The following is an 18,125-nucleotide window of genomic DNA, read 5'->3' as shown; positions in this document are numbered from 1 at the left end:
TCTTGTTTGGTCCTTAAGGCTCTGGAGGTCAAGTAGCTCTTCACTTACGTTCATTTCATCGTCCACTCCTCTGAAAAAAATCAGCAACTGAGCGGTGTCAGACGCATCCGTGCTTTTCAACAAAAAAAGCAGAACTCCACTCCTTATGCCTTTAATTGTCTCTTAATATCAGCTGAAACATCTTCAAGTCTTCTTACCACAGTATTACGAGCCAGGCAGACATTAGCAAACTCCTGCTTCTTCTCAGGACAGATTTTCTCCACCATTTTCATCACGCAGTCTTTAATAAATTCGCCCTCAGTAAAAGGTTTGCAGTGCTTGGCGATCAGAGTTGCCACCTCGTAGCTTGCCTTTGTAGCATTTTCGTTTGATTCGCGGACTCTTGTAAAAAAAGCGCTGCTGTTATGTTAAAACAGCTTCCAGTAGCTTCAATTTTTCGCTACATTTGTTTCCAGTTAGATTGCCATAGTTTGGATGTTTCGTCTGGCAGTGCCTCTTGATATTGAACTCCTTGAAAACAGCCACAGTTTCTTAGCAAATTAGGCAGACACAGTTGTTACGCATTTCGGTGAAAAAGTACTCCAATTTCCACTTCTCCTGAAAGCGGCGGCCCTCGCTGTCAACTTTACGCTTTTTATTTACAGTCGCCATTTCCTGAAATGGGCACCCCGAGGGTGACGAGGGTCAACGTTTCCGCGGCGAGAGCCGCTCTACTGCCATCTTCTGGTGAAATATAAAATAGGCTTTTGTACTCTGCGGGCGACAGTGCTGGCGGGCTGCATATTATTGATTTTATGACCGAGGCTGCGGGCCGGTGTAAATTTGGTCACGGGCCGCATTTGGCCCGAGGGCCGGACTTTGGACATGCCTGGCCTAGAGTAACTTCATTTAATGTTGCTGGACTCCCGCAGGGCGTTACTAGGCACTTTCACAAAACTGTTACGCAAAATGGCCACAAAGACCAGTCTGTCTTTATGCTGCCTCAGACAATTCACAAATGGAACTGGCCACATCTCATAGAGACTTGAGCTTTCAAAAGTTAACCAAGCATTGTGGCAAAGGCGCATCATGGTGGGCTGGTTTCAACCCCCCTCACAATTTCAGTCCACAGAAATCACACTGAGGTGGTCAGAAGACGTCTAAGCCTTGGCTTGGCTTGAAGTGTTTTGTGAAAGAACTGACTAAAACTATTTAGTGTGCTAGAGTGCCATCTACCAAAACATTGTATGATGACAGACCGGGTCATTTTTCTTCCTCTTCACAGTTATTCATTACTTTGTGTTGATATGAATCCCAGCAAAATCCTTTGAAGTTTGTAGTTGGAAAGTGGCAAAATGTGGGGAAAATAAAAGAGGATGAAGACTTTTTAAAAGTTCTATAAGATATAGGCAGCTTCTAACCCTGAGCCAAAAGGAGCTACGCTTGAGAAAAAGATTCAGGTGTTTTTCTTTGGTTTGCTGTTGTAGCTGAAAACAAAGTTTAATCTTCATATCAAAGTGTGCTTTGTTCATAACCCTTCTGAAACTGTCTGATGATGACGTGCTCACTGAAGTGCTGCTGTTTCTGAAGGCGCTAGATTTAGAAAAAGGAACTTCACTTCAGTCTCACCCCTCTACTAATCTCCCCCCACCTGTGAGCCTGCTCCAGTTCCACAGCCACCGCCTTCTCCTGGCTCCACTGCTGCTTTACATTCTCTGTTTTGTGCCTTCGTCGTGCCGTACGCCCCTCCTCTCCCTTTTCCTGCACAATGTCATCAGTCGTCTTGGGGCTGCCCAACTCTCCCATATCTGGTTTACTCTGATGGAAAGGAAATTATGCAAACACTTTAACCAACACTCTGTAGCAAAAGTTATGTTGCAGATAAATAATACCTGAAAATCTTTAAAACACCCCCACACAAACAAAAAAAACAAACACGGAAAATAATCAATAACCAGGCAAGTTCATCCTGAAAGGAACATCTCCAAAATGAAAATTTCAAATAGTTGAAAAACACAGACCAGTATGTCCCAGAAGCTCCGGCGTGTGCTCTTGTTGGTGGGTGTGGTGGATTCGGGTGTGCTGGTCCCTGTCACAGGGGGACCACCACCAACTTGGGTTAGGGTGATTGGAGAGGGGCTGCTCCTGAGAACACGGGAGCCACTGCGCTGCCGAGGGCTGTCCTTCACTTCTTTCACCTCAGATAAACCCATCAGGTGCCCTACACACACAATGCATAATGAGACCAAGAAAAACAAAAGCTTCAGCACTGTTCCCAAGACTGAAGATGGATAAAAATCAGGAAACAGGAGGATTACTTCCAACTTGGTTAAACCAAGAAATGACAGAGTTAATGCAACATAAACATTCTTTAGATCTTGCTTGTGCCTTTAGTTTGTGCTGACAGTGTGTCATTGTACGTTTGATCACGGGTTTTCTATTTAACCATGGTCAAACAAAGTCAGTGGATCTGTCAGAGTGGGGAGTGTGGCTCTGCAGCCTGTTTTAAACAGCTGAAGACAAACTGAGAGCTCCTCCAAACAAATCTTCTCTTTCAACATTTAACATACGAGCTGAAAACACTTTCAGATGAGTTTATTCAAGAGTATGAAGGTGTAAACTAAGCTATATAGTCTTCCTTTACTTATTAAGAGCGCTAATACATAAAAACTAAGGCCCCTCATTGTGTGACTTCTGAGTCAGAATTTGGGTATCAAATGCTGAGCTGATTCAGGAGATGAGTGCTTTTAATATTTAACTTTATTTAACATTTTTTGTTTTCCTTGAAATGACTAAGGATTTTAAATTTTACTAATTTTAGCTTTTAGCTGCAGTTTTGTTAAATTCAGCTTTTAACTTTGCATGCACAGATACCACATTTTTTCAAACTGAGTACAAGTATTTACATATGAGTATTTGCTTTTGCCAAGTATCAATACAAGTAATAATTTATGACGTGTAGTCATGAGAGGCATGATGAGAAATAAAAATAGAAAACACAGGACAGTATATATAAATAATTATTTCATATTTCATTTGTGTTATAAATGCAATTTCTGTGGGATTTCTCCTTCTTGCCAATATGTTTGTAGACACTTGCATTATATGTCATTTATCTACAGAAACACTAATGTATTTCATATATAGTTGTTACCTATTTAATCTTGTTGATCTGATATGAAACAGCATTTGAAATCAGGGGATCCCTGATCAGCAGTGCTCACACAAATCTGAGGTAAATCGTTTTTGAAAACAAATATGACCTAACAGAGCTCTGAAGTGAACACAGTAAGACCCGTGAACACAGCAGGGCTGCAGCCTTGCTCTATTTAACTGGAAAATACTTAAAGCCATGGTTGAAAATGAAAACCAAAATTTATTTGTAGGTTGCCCTAAATAATCTAGTAAAGTGACAACATTCATATTTTCTGTTAATAATAATATATTTATGATAGAACATATTCAACGTGTGTTTAAACAGAGAAGGTGTGAATCTGATTCTGTCAGACTCTGCTTCACACCACAAACATCATTGTATGTCACCTCTACTAATAAATAAGATAAGATAAAACTTTATTGTCCATACACAAACAACACTCTCCTTATGGCAGCAGACTCAGGTTTACTTTCTCTTCTCATTCTTCTTGATCTTAGTGCAGCCTTCGATACTATCTCTCATTCAATCCTGCTTCATAGACTTTCTTCCATTGGTATCACACATACGCCCCTCGCCTGGTTCCAGTCTTGTCTTTCTGTCCGTTTTCACTTCATTCAGCTTAAATCATTCAAGTCTCATCTATCCTCCGTGGTTTCTGGTGTGCCCCAGGGCTCTGTCCTGGGACCCCTTCTTTTAATCCTCTACCTTCTCCCCCTTGGTAATATTTTCTGCAAGTTTAACATTCACTTTCATTGTTTTGCTGATGACACTCAGCTTTTCTTATCCACTGCGCCTGATTCTTTGCTCCCTCCTTCCTCTCTTACTTCTTGCTTAGCAGCAATAAAGTCCTGGTTCACATCCAACTTCCTTAAATTAAACAGTGATAAAACTGAGTTTCTACTTGTTGGCACTAAATCAACTCTCTCCAAAGTCAATAACCTTTCTCTCACCATTGACGGTTCTGCGGTTTCTCCAACCTTGCAGGTTAAAAGTTTAGGTGTCCTCTTGGACAGCACTATGTCTTCCATATCTCATATTAATAATATTACCCAATCAACATATTTCCACCTTCGCAATATTAATCGACTTGGTTCATCTCTTTCCTTGCATTCTGCTTCCATCCTGGTCCACACTCTGGTCATCTCTCGACTGGATTACTGTAATTCTCTTCTCGTCGGTCTGCCTCTCAAATCAATCTGTAAACTTCAACTGGTTCAGAACTCTGCTACCCGCATTGTCACTCAATCGGCTTCTTTTCATCACATTACTCCAGTTTTGCAGCAACTTCACTGGCTTCCTGTCTCATTTAGAATTCAATTTAAAATTCTGTTGTACACATTCAAGGCAATTCCTAACCTCGCCCCTCCTTATCTGTCCGATCTTCTACACATTACCACTTTTTCACGTTCTCTTCGTTCTTCTGCTTCTATCCAACTTAGCGTGCCCTTTGTCCGTCTCAGCACTATGGGGAAAAGAGCCTTCTGTCACTCTGCTCCCCAACTCTGGAATGCTCTTCCTCCCGACATCCAAAATATTGACTCTCTTCTCCTCTTCAAAACTAAACTGAAAACTCATCTGTTTAAGTTAGCTTACTCACTTTAAGGTTTTTACGTCATTTTTATGTGTTTTTTTTTATTTTTGTTTTTTTTATCCTCCCTATATTTTATTGTGGTTATTGTGGATCAGTGACGGAAGCGCTAGTCGAAATTTTCTCTGCCGTAGTCTCCTCCTGATGCCGCCCCGCCTGCCTCGCTTCCTAGTCGAGGTTGCTACATTTCTGTGCCCGCAGTGATTCAAACCCAGACAGCCAGAGCAATTCCTCCATTCACCCAAACGACACAGCTCTTTTTGAATATTATCCAGCATCCTTTCCGAAAATTGCGCAAATGTGATGGTAATTGTAGTCCGTAGAGCCAAGAGAGCGTTGCGGTCATAAAGGAAGGCAGGTTGTCACGCTGTGTCAACAATGTAGCCCCACACAGAACGTTTGTATCCACAATCACAGTCCAATGATGAGGCAGTTAAGCAGACCACTAGGGTAACAAACATTTTCTGCAGTCTCAATTCTCACTTCTCAGTGTTAGGCCGAAAAATGGGGGGCAAACAAACCAAACACACACGGGAGCAATCAGAGCAGACAGGCACATTGCCAGCTGAGCAGTGCTGTCTAAGTGGGAAAAATGCTGTTACACTTCTTACAGTTACTTTATAAATGTGTTTGAATACGACAAGAGGTGACGTTTTGTGTTAACTCCTCAAAAGGAGCAGGACAGCTACAGTCTTTTCCAGCCAACTAAAAAAAAAAAAAAAAACAACAACAAAAAAAATAACTACCTCCACACAGCTGACATTGCTTCTGCTCTCTATAACTGAGGCGAATGCTACACTGCAGTGATGTGGTAACAAAACACTTTTATGAGTATGAGTACACAGTACCAGAACCAATACCTTAACTACTGCTTTGCCAATTTTAGTTTGTTCTGCTTATTTTAACTATGACAATTGAGTTGCAGCTTCTTGAGCAGTTTTTAGCAAAGTCATTCAGCACTCAGCATTCACACTACATTTTCACAGAAAATAACAAATTCTGCTAGTTAATGTTCTTTTGATATTTTTGTCCTGTATCTCATTGCTCAACTTTGAAACAAAATCTCCACCAAAACGTGACTTAATCTGGAATAGTGTGCTATGACAGCTTTTTACTCCCACAACTCTTTTTGGTACATATATACAAACTACACATCAAAACAAAAGCATTTTTGTCTTCTTTCACTCAGTGTATGTCTCACTGCTATAGGACTAATGGTCTTATCACAGTCTCACTGCCCCTGCCAGCGAACAGGCTGTTGACCAGACTCCGTGATATGCTACTCCGTTCACCATAGTGCCCAAGGGAAAGCTGTTGGTGTAACAAATCGAAGAGTGCCTGTAAGTACTTGTATGTAACAGAGCCACAGAAAGGTTACAAACCGGAATCGAAACAAGGAATAGGAAATGGAATTGTTCAAATACAAACAATGGCCAACCCTAAAAGTCGTGATGGAGTTTTTGGCAGCAGCAGTATTGGCACACTTTTTTGTTTTTTACTTTTTGTAAATGAACAGACCAGTATAAAGTCTTCAGAGAAACAGGTCAAGCTCAGGTCAGGGTCTTACCTTTAGACTCTTCCTTCTGACTTGTTCTTGCTGACGCTTCAACACACAGAGGGTGTGGCAGGACTCTCATCTCCATGACAACATCACAGAGGGCATGGCGCAGCGCCCCCTGCAGTTTATCACTCAGCTGTAATGGACTGATGTTGCCCTGCTCCCAGATGTCAAAACGTACGTACAACTGTGCTGCTGATAAAAGGAAAAAAACTGACTGTTTCATACTTTCTGTCTGTGACTGAGTCAGACCTACAAATAAAGAAAAAACAACAGCAAAAATCATGTATCCTCTGATCAACATGTTGAACATAAATTAAGAATTGGATAACTTACAACTTTAAACATAAACTTGTGTGATATTATTGATCCGTGCTGGCAAAATGAGTCAGAATGTGCACAGGCTGCAATGCAAAATCAGTGAAAATACAAATTTTTGCTGTAATTGAATTTGCATAAAAAGGAGTCCACACCATCTAGTGATCATGATAACCAAAATAGCAATTATTTATTTTGTAATCTAGTTCTGAATCAAAGTTTTCTTACAGGTAAGTTCAGAAATAATCCTTTGTCTTGTAACCTTTATAATTTCCATTGAAATTGACCGTTTCTTTGTGCTGGCTGCAGTAGTGCTGGGAAGCTTCTTCATGTAACACTGGAGTGTCAAACTACCGGCCTAAAATGCCACTGTCCTGGAAGTTTTGTTTCACCGCTCCAACACACATTTGCATGTGAGGGGTAGAATGTATGTATGTACATTTCTCTTCATGTTCTGTTAGAATGAAATGTTCACCCTAGCCCTTGGAGGGCTACAACATAGATTCAACATGATTTTCCTGAATTCTGATCAATTCATTTAAATTACACACATATCATAGTTGCTTAAGAACAGGGCTCTCAAGTTTTGATCTTTCTCTCCATCCTCTCGGCTGTTATATTGTAAATACTGATCGGTAAACAGCTGTAACTTGTTATTTATTAGTATTAGTAGCTTTAGCTAACCTGAACATTTCCAGGCCTCCTCTTGATGCTCAGACAGAACGTCCTGCTGTCTTTCAACCACTTTGAAAAGCTTTCTTTCATGCCTACATCTTTATCGTTACCTTTACCTTTTCTGCCTCTCCATCTTTAGCTCTCTGTCATCAGATGACAACACGACTCACACGAAAACAATCGCGCTCCTGCGCGTGCTCCAGGGGGTGTGCGGGAGCACCACTGTGGACACAGAGTGGAGCGGGTCTCCTCTCTGCTGTGAGACTGAGAGCTGTCAGTGCTTGGGGAAGTGGGCGGGGCTTACGGTACGCTGCAGAATGAGTGCCTTCTCACATTTAGCCGCCAAAGTCACTAGATTTGTCGCTAGTCGCTTCAAAAAAATGCTAGAGGAATCTTGCTAAATATAGCGTTAAAGTGACAAAAAGGCCGTGTACATGTGTTTTTTTTTGCGTGAAAAATACAAAGTGTGGCATGTGAGGGCCAAATGCGGGACTTTTGGCTGTCCCGCACATGGTGATGCGGGACAAGGGACAGGGGGGGCTAAATGCGGGACTGTCCCACCCAATGCGGGACGGTTGGCAAGTATGGGGGGTCTCCAGTTTAAATCCTTGGATCAGCATTAAATCCCTGAAGCCTATCCCTAGTTCTTTCAAGGTAAGTAATTGGTTCTGATGTATTCTCTTCTTCAGTATCTCCCAGGAAAGATTTTTCATTTTCTCTTACAGTGCCATGATGCTGGTCCCTGCTGCATCTCCTGAGTTACTCGTTTTTTTATCACCTTTTTTTTATTATTTCTTTTGGGTAGTCCTGATCGAAATCAACTCTCACCTCAATCAGAAAAATCTATTTTTCCAGGCTGCCTAGATCACCATTTCTTACCATATTCCAGAAAGTATATCACCACTGACGGTTTGGTGTGGACCCAATGCCAACTTTGTTTCTTAAAAATATTGTTAAAATCTTGTCTTATATTGTTCTCATAAGATAACTGTCTCATCACAACCCAGTCTGAATGCTTATGTAAATGTGATAAGTCAGATTTCATTTTTAATATGTTTATAAAACTGTACAAAATTCTGTTTTCAATTGTCATTATGGGGTACAGAGTTCTGATTATTAGGGAATAAAATTAAATTATCCCAGATTGCAACAAAACAGCAAAAATTAAGGAGATAAACTTTCTAAAGCTGCTTTACATATAATATGCTAAGTAAGTAAATATATAGCATTAAAATGTGAATGTAAAAAATATTTTTCCATACAAAATTCTCAGACTACACGAACACTTACAATTGATCTTAAATCATGTCCCAGAACCAGAATTAGTCATTTAAAAAACAAGCTTGTGACAGCATGGCTTCACATCTACAGGTGTTGTTCCTACCTGAATCGTGGTTCGTCTGAATGCTCTTCACTTTAACCACACTTGTCAGCTCTTCAAAGTGCTCTGGATGAAGAGGAGGACTGAAGCTCTCTAACCTGTCCTGAGCTGCAATCTGAATGGGCTGGCCGCGTGCATCCACAAATAAAAGGGCAATACAGGCAATTCCTGAAAAAGCAAAAACAATGTCATATGACTGTTAAGATATTATCAGAAATTGTGTATCAACATGTATCAGAATCTAAAGTATAAAATCTCTGCTCTGAGTTGTCTTTTTCTATAAAGCTCCTCATTGAAGAGAGATTAACTTCTTCCAGACCCCAAAACATTGACCTCAGTTCTTCAAACCTGTTAGCAAGGACAAGGGATGCCTGTAGTTTTAATGCTGAGTCAGTATTCACACCCTTTTTTCCCACTTTATACCTCTGCCAAGGAGGTAATGTTTTCAGTAATCTGTTAGCAAGATTACTTTAAAACTAATGAACAGATTTTGATTAAATTTTTAGGAAATGTTGGAGTTGTCACAAAAAACTTGTGAATGCATTTGGCGGTGATCTGGTCAAATGTCAAGGTCACAGGTGACCCTGTGCTCTGACTCTGCAACTGTGAAACGTAGAAATGTCAAACTGCACAGATGGACACCTCATGGTTTAAGCAGATCCATATTGATTTCAAGGTCATGGAGTTAAGGTCAAAGGTTAAGTCAAAGGTTAAGGTCACATCTGAGTTAAAATCTTGTTACCTTTGCCAGGGTTGTTATGTTTTCGGTCATATTAGTTGGTTGTTTGTCTGTTAAAACCCAATTAATAGATTTGGATAAAATTTTCAGGAAATGTTGAGGCTTAGACAAAAAATATTTGATTCTATTTTGGTGGTGATCTGGATCACAATCCAGATTGCACTATGTTTTAATTATGCTATGCCCTTGGCATAAGTGCTTCTAGTTTATTTTGTTGTACACCATTTTACAACTCAACTTAACTTTGTGCTATTTTAGCCATTCATATATCACACTGTTCTGCTAATTCAGAAGATAAATACTATGACTTTTAGTTTTGGTAACTTTCATACTTTTCAAAGAAAATCTGGTTCAAAAATAGACAACACACTCCATGCACACTGAAAAAAAACATGCAAACTAAACCCAGGTTTATAGAAACAGTGACGTATAAACTAAGACAGGTCTGTAATAATAATCTAATAATGTATATATAATGATAATAATAATGCACAGCAGCAGCAGCAGCAGCAGCAGCATGGGCATCAATCAGCAACATGGCCATAACAACTTCTAAAGCGAGGAGAGGTGATACCTTTAAAATGAGAAGGTGGAAAGAGTTGCTGAACCAGCTCCGACATGGTACCTGGGCCAACATTAAAGAAACCCAGAGAGCAAAGTTAGGAAACCAGTCTTATTTGTTCTGATCCCCAGGAAAACCAATTCACTTGAACAAGAAGTAGCAGCTGACAGGAAATGTTTTGTGTGAAATAGCAGTCTTCAATTCTTCTGTTCACTTCATTTGAAAAGGTATTGTATGTTAACTAGAAGCAAAACCTCCACCGAGGCCAAAGGGTCATTTAAAAAATTGTAGGATCTGGATTGTGATCTGGATTACTGCCGAAATTAAGATTTTGTTGGTCTGTATTAATTGTATGTTTTGTGTCAACCCCAATATTTCCTAAAGATTTCATCCAAATCTATTCATTAGTTTTTAAGCAATCTTGCTAACAAACAGATGGACAAATGGATGCTACCAAAAACATAACCTCCTTGGTAGAGGTAATAAAAAATCAGACAGCCCTCTGCAAAGCTACAGCTTTGTTTTACGATGTTGTGGAAAAGTACAGATCAGGGTTGAATTTTATATAATATCCCACAATTGCGAACATACAACAGAGCTCCTTTAAATCCATTATTAGAAAAGGAAAGATGATACCACCACAGCAAAGATGCCAAGATCATCCATCAAAACTCTCAGAATGAAACGAAGGGCATTGATCAGAGACACATCAAGGAGGCCAAAGATAATCCTAATGAAGATAGGAGATGAGAGGAATTGTCCAACGGATCACTAGAAGCTGCAAAGAGCTGAGCTTCATGGAAGAGTGGCAGGAAAACATCACCGACTAAAAACACTGGAAGCGCAAAACTCCGGATGACCACCAAATACTTATAACTTGTTCTTTGTACCATATTTGACGATCCCTGAAAATGTCATTAAAACCGGTTTCTAGTTTTTAAAATATTCTTGTGCACAGACAGACAGACAAACAATCAAACAAATGCTACTGAAAACAACCTCTTTGGGGGAGGTAATTAAAGAAAAAAATGCTAGACTGTTTGGACTGTAACTGTCTTCCCCAAACATGTGGAAGAAAGTGATGTGGTTAGATGAAACCAAAGATTAAGGACAACACTGTGGCAGGTAACAAAACCTGAGCTTTATTTCACAATCAACATTACTATAATCCATAACCAGAATGTGATCATTTTTGTTATGAATATATTTGCTGAATTGCTAGAAACAAGAAGTGCCCCAAGCATATGTGTAATGGCTCAGTGATTAAGTATAAAATACACGTGTCAGGTGATGGATGGATGAATATATAACAATAATGATGTGTAATAATTTGCATTAATGAATTTTGTTTAAATTCAAAGCTCCTCACAATGCATGGAGGGTTAAGCTAAGATACTGTGCAGAACCCTCAAACTCCAAGATAGAATAAAATAAAATTTTAACAAAATTCAACTTAAAAGCGCGTCTTTCTGAGTTAGGACAACCAGTCAGGATACAGGGTGTCATGAGGTACATTTTCTATAAATATAAATGTAAGAAAGATAAGGGGAATAGCTTCCATATGTTTAATTGTGACTGTGCAGTTAGTAATACAAATTATAAAGTAAAATCAATAAACTTGGGCAACTAATAATCTTGGGGTCTTCCCATCTGGCCACCCCTTTGAAAACCTTCTGGGGACATCCCTGGTTTGAAGTTGTTCTAAACACACACACACACACACACACACACACACACACACACACACACACAAGCTGAGTCAGTGAGTTGCCCTTACCTTTGCCTCCTGTTCCCTGGCCTCCAGGTTTATTGTAGAGGTAGATATCACCATCAGCTAACTCATTGCCTAAATGAAAGTAGTGCTGCAAACACAAAAATCATTAAATTAGATTCTGAAAAACCAACCAACACAACACATTTATGGTATTTCATCCCAACAGAGCCCCTGTAGTGTACCTAAACATGTTGGTCTGTCATCTAATAATACAGAACATATATTTGCTTTATCTGAAGATCTGATTTTGTTTTTTAAGTCAGCTGATAAATATAAATCATAAACTGATTTACACAATTAAACGTTTTTCTTTCATCCTTTGTAACAACTCCGATGATACTCTAAAACATTAGTGCCAATACAATCCAAAATCAAATTCTACACTATTTTAGTTGCTCTGAACCATTCAAAAGAAAACCTAGTGGCATACCACTGCCTTGGTCCAATAATGTAACATTTCAAGACCTGAAAAACCTTAATTTAGACAAATAAGTTAAATTTTCATTCCATTTTCAGTTAATTTGAATTAACAGAGTGTTGCAACGTATTCATCTCTCTTGGTATTCTTTCTACTTTGTTGTTTTACAACCTGTAATTTAACTGAATTTTTAGTTGGATTAAAAGAAATAATTCTGCAGAAAATGCTACAGATTCTTGAAGTTTAATGAGGCTAAAACCTAAACTTGTTTTAAATAGTTTAAAAATATATAACACTGAAAAATGGTGGGCATATGTATTTACGAGTGTTGCTTCAGCAGTGTGTTTAGGCTCATTGTCCTGCTGGAAAAAGGACCTCAGACTCAGTCTCAAATCTATGGAAGACTCCAACAAGTTCCTCTTAAAACTTTCTATGCATTTTGCCTCATTCATCTTTCCTTTAACTCTGACCAGTTTCCCCGTCCCTGCTAATGAAAACCATACCCACAGCATGATGCTGGCTGCAGTCGTGGGATGTGATTAAGATGCAGATGCGGAGGACAGATGAGGTGATGATTCAGGACCAGTTCCAGGTGGGACTGACTGAGAACAAGCAGTGGTGTGTTTCCTAATCAGTCTCTTATTTTGCAGTTGTGTGCTGAGACCTGAGGAACACACTATGGAGGAAGGAGGAGATGTCGAAAGTGCAACTCTACCTCTTGACAGACAAAAAAACTGAGGTGTTGGGCTGGTATTGATTCCAGGGGCTATCAAAACAGGTTTTTGTCCATTTAGGTTCATTATTCTGAAGTATGTTTAAGAAAATTAAAAATCTAATAAAATTCCAGTTTAAATTGCAACAAAATAAAATATTTGCCAAGAGGAATGAATACTTTTGCAACCCACTGTATTTTCATTCTTTGCACCATTTTCTTATATCAAACAGAAAAGTTTTGCATTATCTACACCATCTTGACGCTCAAATTATTTACTTGCATCAGGAATGTAAACCAGACCAGACTAAAGAGAAGCTGGGCTGGACAGATGCATCTTTCATGCTTTTCCAGCAAATCAAGAGGTGTTGCTATTTTAATATAGACATATTTCCTTTGTTTATGTTAAAACAATGTCTGATTCTGCTGGCAGGTTTGTAATTGTCCTGGGACAATTTTATGGCGTACCAGTGGCTCTTGTGAATATAAATGCTCCCAACTGGGATAATGAATATTTTAAAATTAAAAAAAAGAGTCTTTCTCAGTGCTGCCAGTAAATTGCTGGTTCATCAATTGCAGCAAATATGTGCATTGAAACCAGTTGAAACTGGTACAGGAGTAACATCAGACATATTGGAAATAAATAAAACTTTTGTGGAATTTTACAAGTGGCTGTACTCATCTGATTGCTCTCATGTTTCTTCATACCTGATCTCCTTCCTCAGCGGTATTAACACTCCTGCTCTAGATCAGAATCTGGACCATGGCAATAGAGCTTGAGACTGCAGTCAAATCTTTACAAAGCAGTAAAAGCCGAGGTACAGAAAACTTCTGATCCAAATTCTATGAAACCTTTTGAAAGCAGCTGGCCTCACTCCTATTAGAGATATTCACTGATTCTTTTGATCAGTGAATAACAGACCCATTATTATGTGGTTTGTATCATTCCATCAGTTTGTTAAATGTTGACTTCAATTGCTGTTAAAGTTAGAGCTTGGAAGCAGTTTTACCCTCAATTATACCCCTAGATCAAACAGGGTTTATTTACAATAGGCACTCATTTTTACAGAAAGCATTTATTGTGGTTTACAACCGCTCCACAACTACTCTACCTGAGGTTGTAATTGCACTGGAATGGACTTTTTGACAGAGTAGAATGGGATTATCTGCTTTCGATTTAGAGAAAATTTGGATTTGGAGAAAAAGTTTTCTCATGGGTAAGATTATTACATGCAGCCCCTCAGGTAGCTGTCAAAACAAATGGCACAATCTCCGAATATTTTCGCTTATCACTCTACATGGTAGGGATGCCAGTTAAGTCCTCTTTTATTTGCCATCACAATGGAGCATTTTTCCATTGCTCCCCTTCACTCTTCTAGTTACACTAAGAATGTGATAGTGGCTGCCTGTCTTAAAATCTGGGTTCCATTTAGATGCCAGTGTGTCTGCAAACACACTGGCAGGGAATCATATGTTTTCTCCATCTTTATTGGATAACACTTTCTCTAAATGGACTACTTTAGGTATAAACACCTAGAGAAATTTGTATGTTTATTCTACTTTTGCTTATTTTCAACAGCCAGTAAATAAATTATCTCTCCCTAAATAACATTTTTTCAGATACCTTCAAGCTTAACATTATGTCTGTAGCTCATCCTCAAAATTTCTGGCCCTTTGATTTTAAAGCGTTTCTGCAACCCCTACCCTCACTGAGAGGGGTGATCTCTTCTATATATTAAAATATTTTAAATATATAGAAGAGATTTAGTGAAATCCTTCCAGCATTAAAAACTGTATGGCAGTCAGACTTGGGACTGCTGATTTCAGATGTTTGGGGGGAAGTTTTAAAGAGGGTACACAGATCTTCAGTCTGTGAGAGGCACAGTTTTATGCAATGTCAGATTCTCCATGGAGCTCACTATACTAAAGCCAGACTTACAAAATTATTTGACACAGTGTCTCCTCTGTGAGCCAACAGGCCACAGTAAATAACTCAGACATGCTTTGGAGCGGTCCTTCCATAAAGAGATTCTGGTCTGAAACTTTTCTTATATTATGTAATGCAACTGGAGAGAATATCACTCCTTATGTTTTAACTGCCTTGTTCAGAGTATGGCCTACTTTACTTTCTGTCTCTCCTGTCTCTAAGGACTTAATCAATTCACAACTCTGCTGGCCAGGAGACTAATACTGGTTAGTTGGAAATCTGCAGCTCTACCTATATTTAAAAGCTGGATTGGAAAGGTCCTATGTTTTCTTAAACTGGAAAAAAAAAAAGTATGACTTTGTCTTGTAAGTCTGTTTCATTTAAAATGGAATCCCTTTCTGTTCTATATAAAGGTTGTCAGATCATTCTGAACTGAGCACCACAGTGATGTGGTTTAATAAGTTTGTATATATGCATATATAATGTGTATGGAAATGTATGTGTATTCATATCTTTTTTTGGTTCTTATATTATTTATTTTTATATTATTATATACTTTTTATTTTTTGTGTGTGTGAAATAACACAGGACTGATTATTTCTTTATCGATAATAAGCTGATTACGGACGTCCAATCATGCGAATATCAGGCTATAGTAATATCCAATCATGCTCCAATGATTCTTAAACTTAGCATGCCTGAAGCGACTGCACCAAGGAAGTACTGGAGATTTAACCCTCTTTTATTATCTGATGAAAATTTTATTAAATTTATGTCATAACATATCTCACTATTTCTGGACATCAATATGACCCCAGAGGTCTCTATTGCAACTGTATGGGAGGCGCTTAAGGCGTGCATCCGGGGCCAGGTAATATCCTTTGCGACACAAAAAAAAAGGAAACTGTATGGCCAAACAATCAGATCTGGAAAGTCAAGTTGCTCAGGCTCCATCCCCGGATCTATATAAAGAACGTTTGAAATTAAGCGCAGAATACGATTTATTCACCTCACAATCTATAGAATACCTATTATTAAAAAACAGAAGTAACCTGTATGAACATGGTGACAAGGCCAGAGAGATACTGTCAAGACAACTAAAAAGCACCAGAGCTAAACAAATTATTAAAGGAGTCAAGCTATGGCATGGTGGGATCTCCACAGATCAGCAGGGGATGAATAAAGTCTTCAAACAGTATTATGAAGAATTATATAGTTCTATTAATCCCAGCACCACCGACCTTCTACAAAATTTTTTCAGGGATTTACCTATTCCAACTTTGTCCCCAGATCAGTCTTCCACCTTAGATACACCAATAACTCTGAGGGAGGTCGAGATGGTGAACCGCCTAACAGGAGACTCCGCCAGATGTTCCCAACAGACCCTCACAATACGTTTGGGCCTGCCAGGTCTGCCAGGTCTGAACGGCATCCACCCCCATCATCGGAGCAAACTCACCACCAGGTAGTGGTCAGTTGACAGCTCCGCCCCTCTCTTCACCTGAGTGTCCAAAACATGCAGCCGCAGATCAGATGAAACGACAACAAAGTCGATCATTAAACTGCGACCTAGGGTGTCCTGGTGCCAAGAGCACATATGGACACCCTTATGTTTGAACATGGTGTTCGTTATGGACAATCCATGACAAGCACAGAAGTCCAACAACAGAACACCGTTCGGGTTCAGATCAGGGGGGCCGTTCCTCTCAACCACACCCCTCCAGGTCTCACTGTCATTGCCCACGTGAGCGTTGAAGTTCACCAGCAGAACGAGGGAGTCCCCAGGAGAGGCACTCTCCAGTAACCCCTCCAAGGACTCCAAAAAGGGTGGGTAATCTGAACTGCTGTTTAGCGCATAAGCGCAAACAACAGTCAGGACCCATCCCCCACACGTAGGCGGAGGGAGGCTACCCTCTCGTTAACCCCAATCTACAGGCACAGAGATGGGGGGCAACAAGTATGCCCACTCCTGCTCGGCACCTCTCACAGTGGGCAACTCCAGAGTGAAAGAGTGTCCAACCCCTCTCAAGGAGACTGATTCCAGAACCAGAGCTGTGCGTTGAGGTGAGCCCGACTGTTTCTAGCTGGAACCTCTCAACCTCACACACCAGCTCAGGCTCCTTCCCCACCAGAGAGGTGGCATTCCACGTCAGGAGAGCCAGCTTCTGTAGCCGAGGATCAGACCGCCAAGGTCCCCGCCTTCGGCCACCACCCATCCCACATTGCACCCGACCCCTTTGGCCCCTCCCATAGGTGGTGAGCCCATGGGAAAGGGGACCCATGTCACGTCTTCGGACTGTGCCCGGCCGGGCTCTCTGGGCGAAAGCCCGGCCACCAGGCGCTCGCCAACATGCCCCACCTCCAGGCCTGGCTCCAGAGTGGGGCCTCAGTGACCCGCGTCTGGGCGTCCCACCAGCACGTCTTCCATTGAGGAGACGGAGCCTGGGAACTTCGGGTTGGGCTCTCCAATCTCCAGTGCTGAGGTCACCAAGGTGGCAAGGCTCCGGGGGTGAATGAGATTTGCCCGGAATTCCTTAAGGTTCTGGATGTTGTAGGGTTGTGTTGGCTAACACAACTCTGCAATATTGCGTGGACATCGGGGGCAGTTCCCCAGGATTGGCAGACCGGGGTGGTGGTCCCCTTATTCAAAAAGGGGGACCGGAGACTATGTTCCAACTACAGAGGGATCATACTCTTAAGCCTCTCTAGTAAGGTCTATTCGGGGGTTCTGGAGAGGAGGTTCTGTCGGATAGTCGAACCTCAGATTCAGGAAGAGCAGTGTGGTTTTTGTCCTGGTCGTGGAACACTGGACCAGCTCTACATCCTTAGCAGGGCCCTTGAGGGTGCATGGGAATTCGCCCAACCAGTCTACATGGGTTTTGTGGACTTGGAGAAGGCGTTCGACCGTGTCCCTCAGTCAATCCTGTAGGGGTACTCCAGGAGTATGGGGTACCAGGCTCTTTGATACGGGCTGTTAGGTCCCTATATGACCGGTGTCAGAGCTTGGTCCGCATTGCCGGCAGTAAGTCGGACTCGTTTCCGGTGAGAGTTGGACTCCGCCAAGGTTGCCCTTTGTCACCCATTCTGTTCAAAATGTTTATTGACAGAATTTCTAGGCGCAGGCATTTGATAAGGATGCCTCCTGGACGCCTCCCTGGTGAGGTGTTCTGGGCACGTCCCACCGGGAGGAGGCCCAGAGGAAGACCCAGGACACACTGGAGGGACTATGTTTCTCAGCTGGCCTGGGAACGCCTTGGGAATCCCCCGGAGGAGCTGGCCCAACCCTGCGACCCGACCCCGGATAAGGGAGAGATGGAGTGAGGGAGTGAGGGAGGGA

General features: G+C 40.9%; 1 protein-coding gene across 1 annotated transcript in view; it reads right to left on the bottom strand.

Moving 5' to 3' along the window:
* szt2 (SZT2 subunit of KICSTOR complex) overlaps positions 1–18,125 on the bottom strand; it is a 321,741-nt gene that overhangs the window by 66,488 nt on the left and 237,128 nt on the right. Inside the window, exons 49-53 of the mRNA XM_037981182.1 lie at positions 11,735–11,819; positions 8,660–8,824; positions 6,292–6,477; positions 2,001–2,200; positions 1,631–1,797 (exon numbers count right to left, since the gene is read on the bottom strand). Coding sequence (XP_037837110.1) covers positions 1,631–1,797; positions 2,001–2,200; positions 6,292–6,477; positions 8,660–8,824; positions 11,735–11,819 — 803 coding nt within the window. The remainder of the gene's footprint in view (positions 1–1,630; positions 1,798–2,000; positions 2,201–6,291; positions 6,478–8,659; positions 8,825–11,734; positions 11,820–18,125) is intronic.

The sequence above is a fragment of the Kryptolebias marmoratus genome, linkage group LG18, assembly GCF_001649575.2.
Source record: "Kryptolebias marmoratus isolate JLee-2015 linkage group LG18, ASM164957v2, whole genome shotgun sequence".
Taxonomy (NCBI): Eukaryota; Metazoa; Chordata; class Actinopteri; order Cyprinodontiformes; family Rivulidae; genus Kryptolebias; species Kryptolebias marmoratus.
The sequence above is the reverse complement of the archived record's forward strand: the minus strand, read 5'-3'. Positions and strand labels throughout refer to the sequence as shown.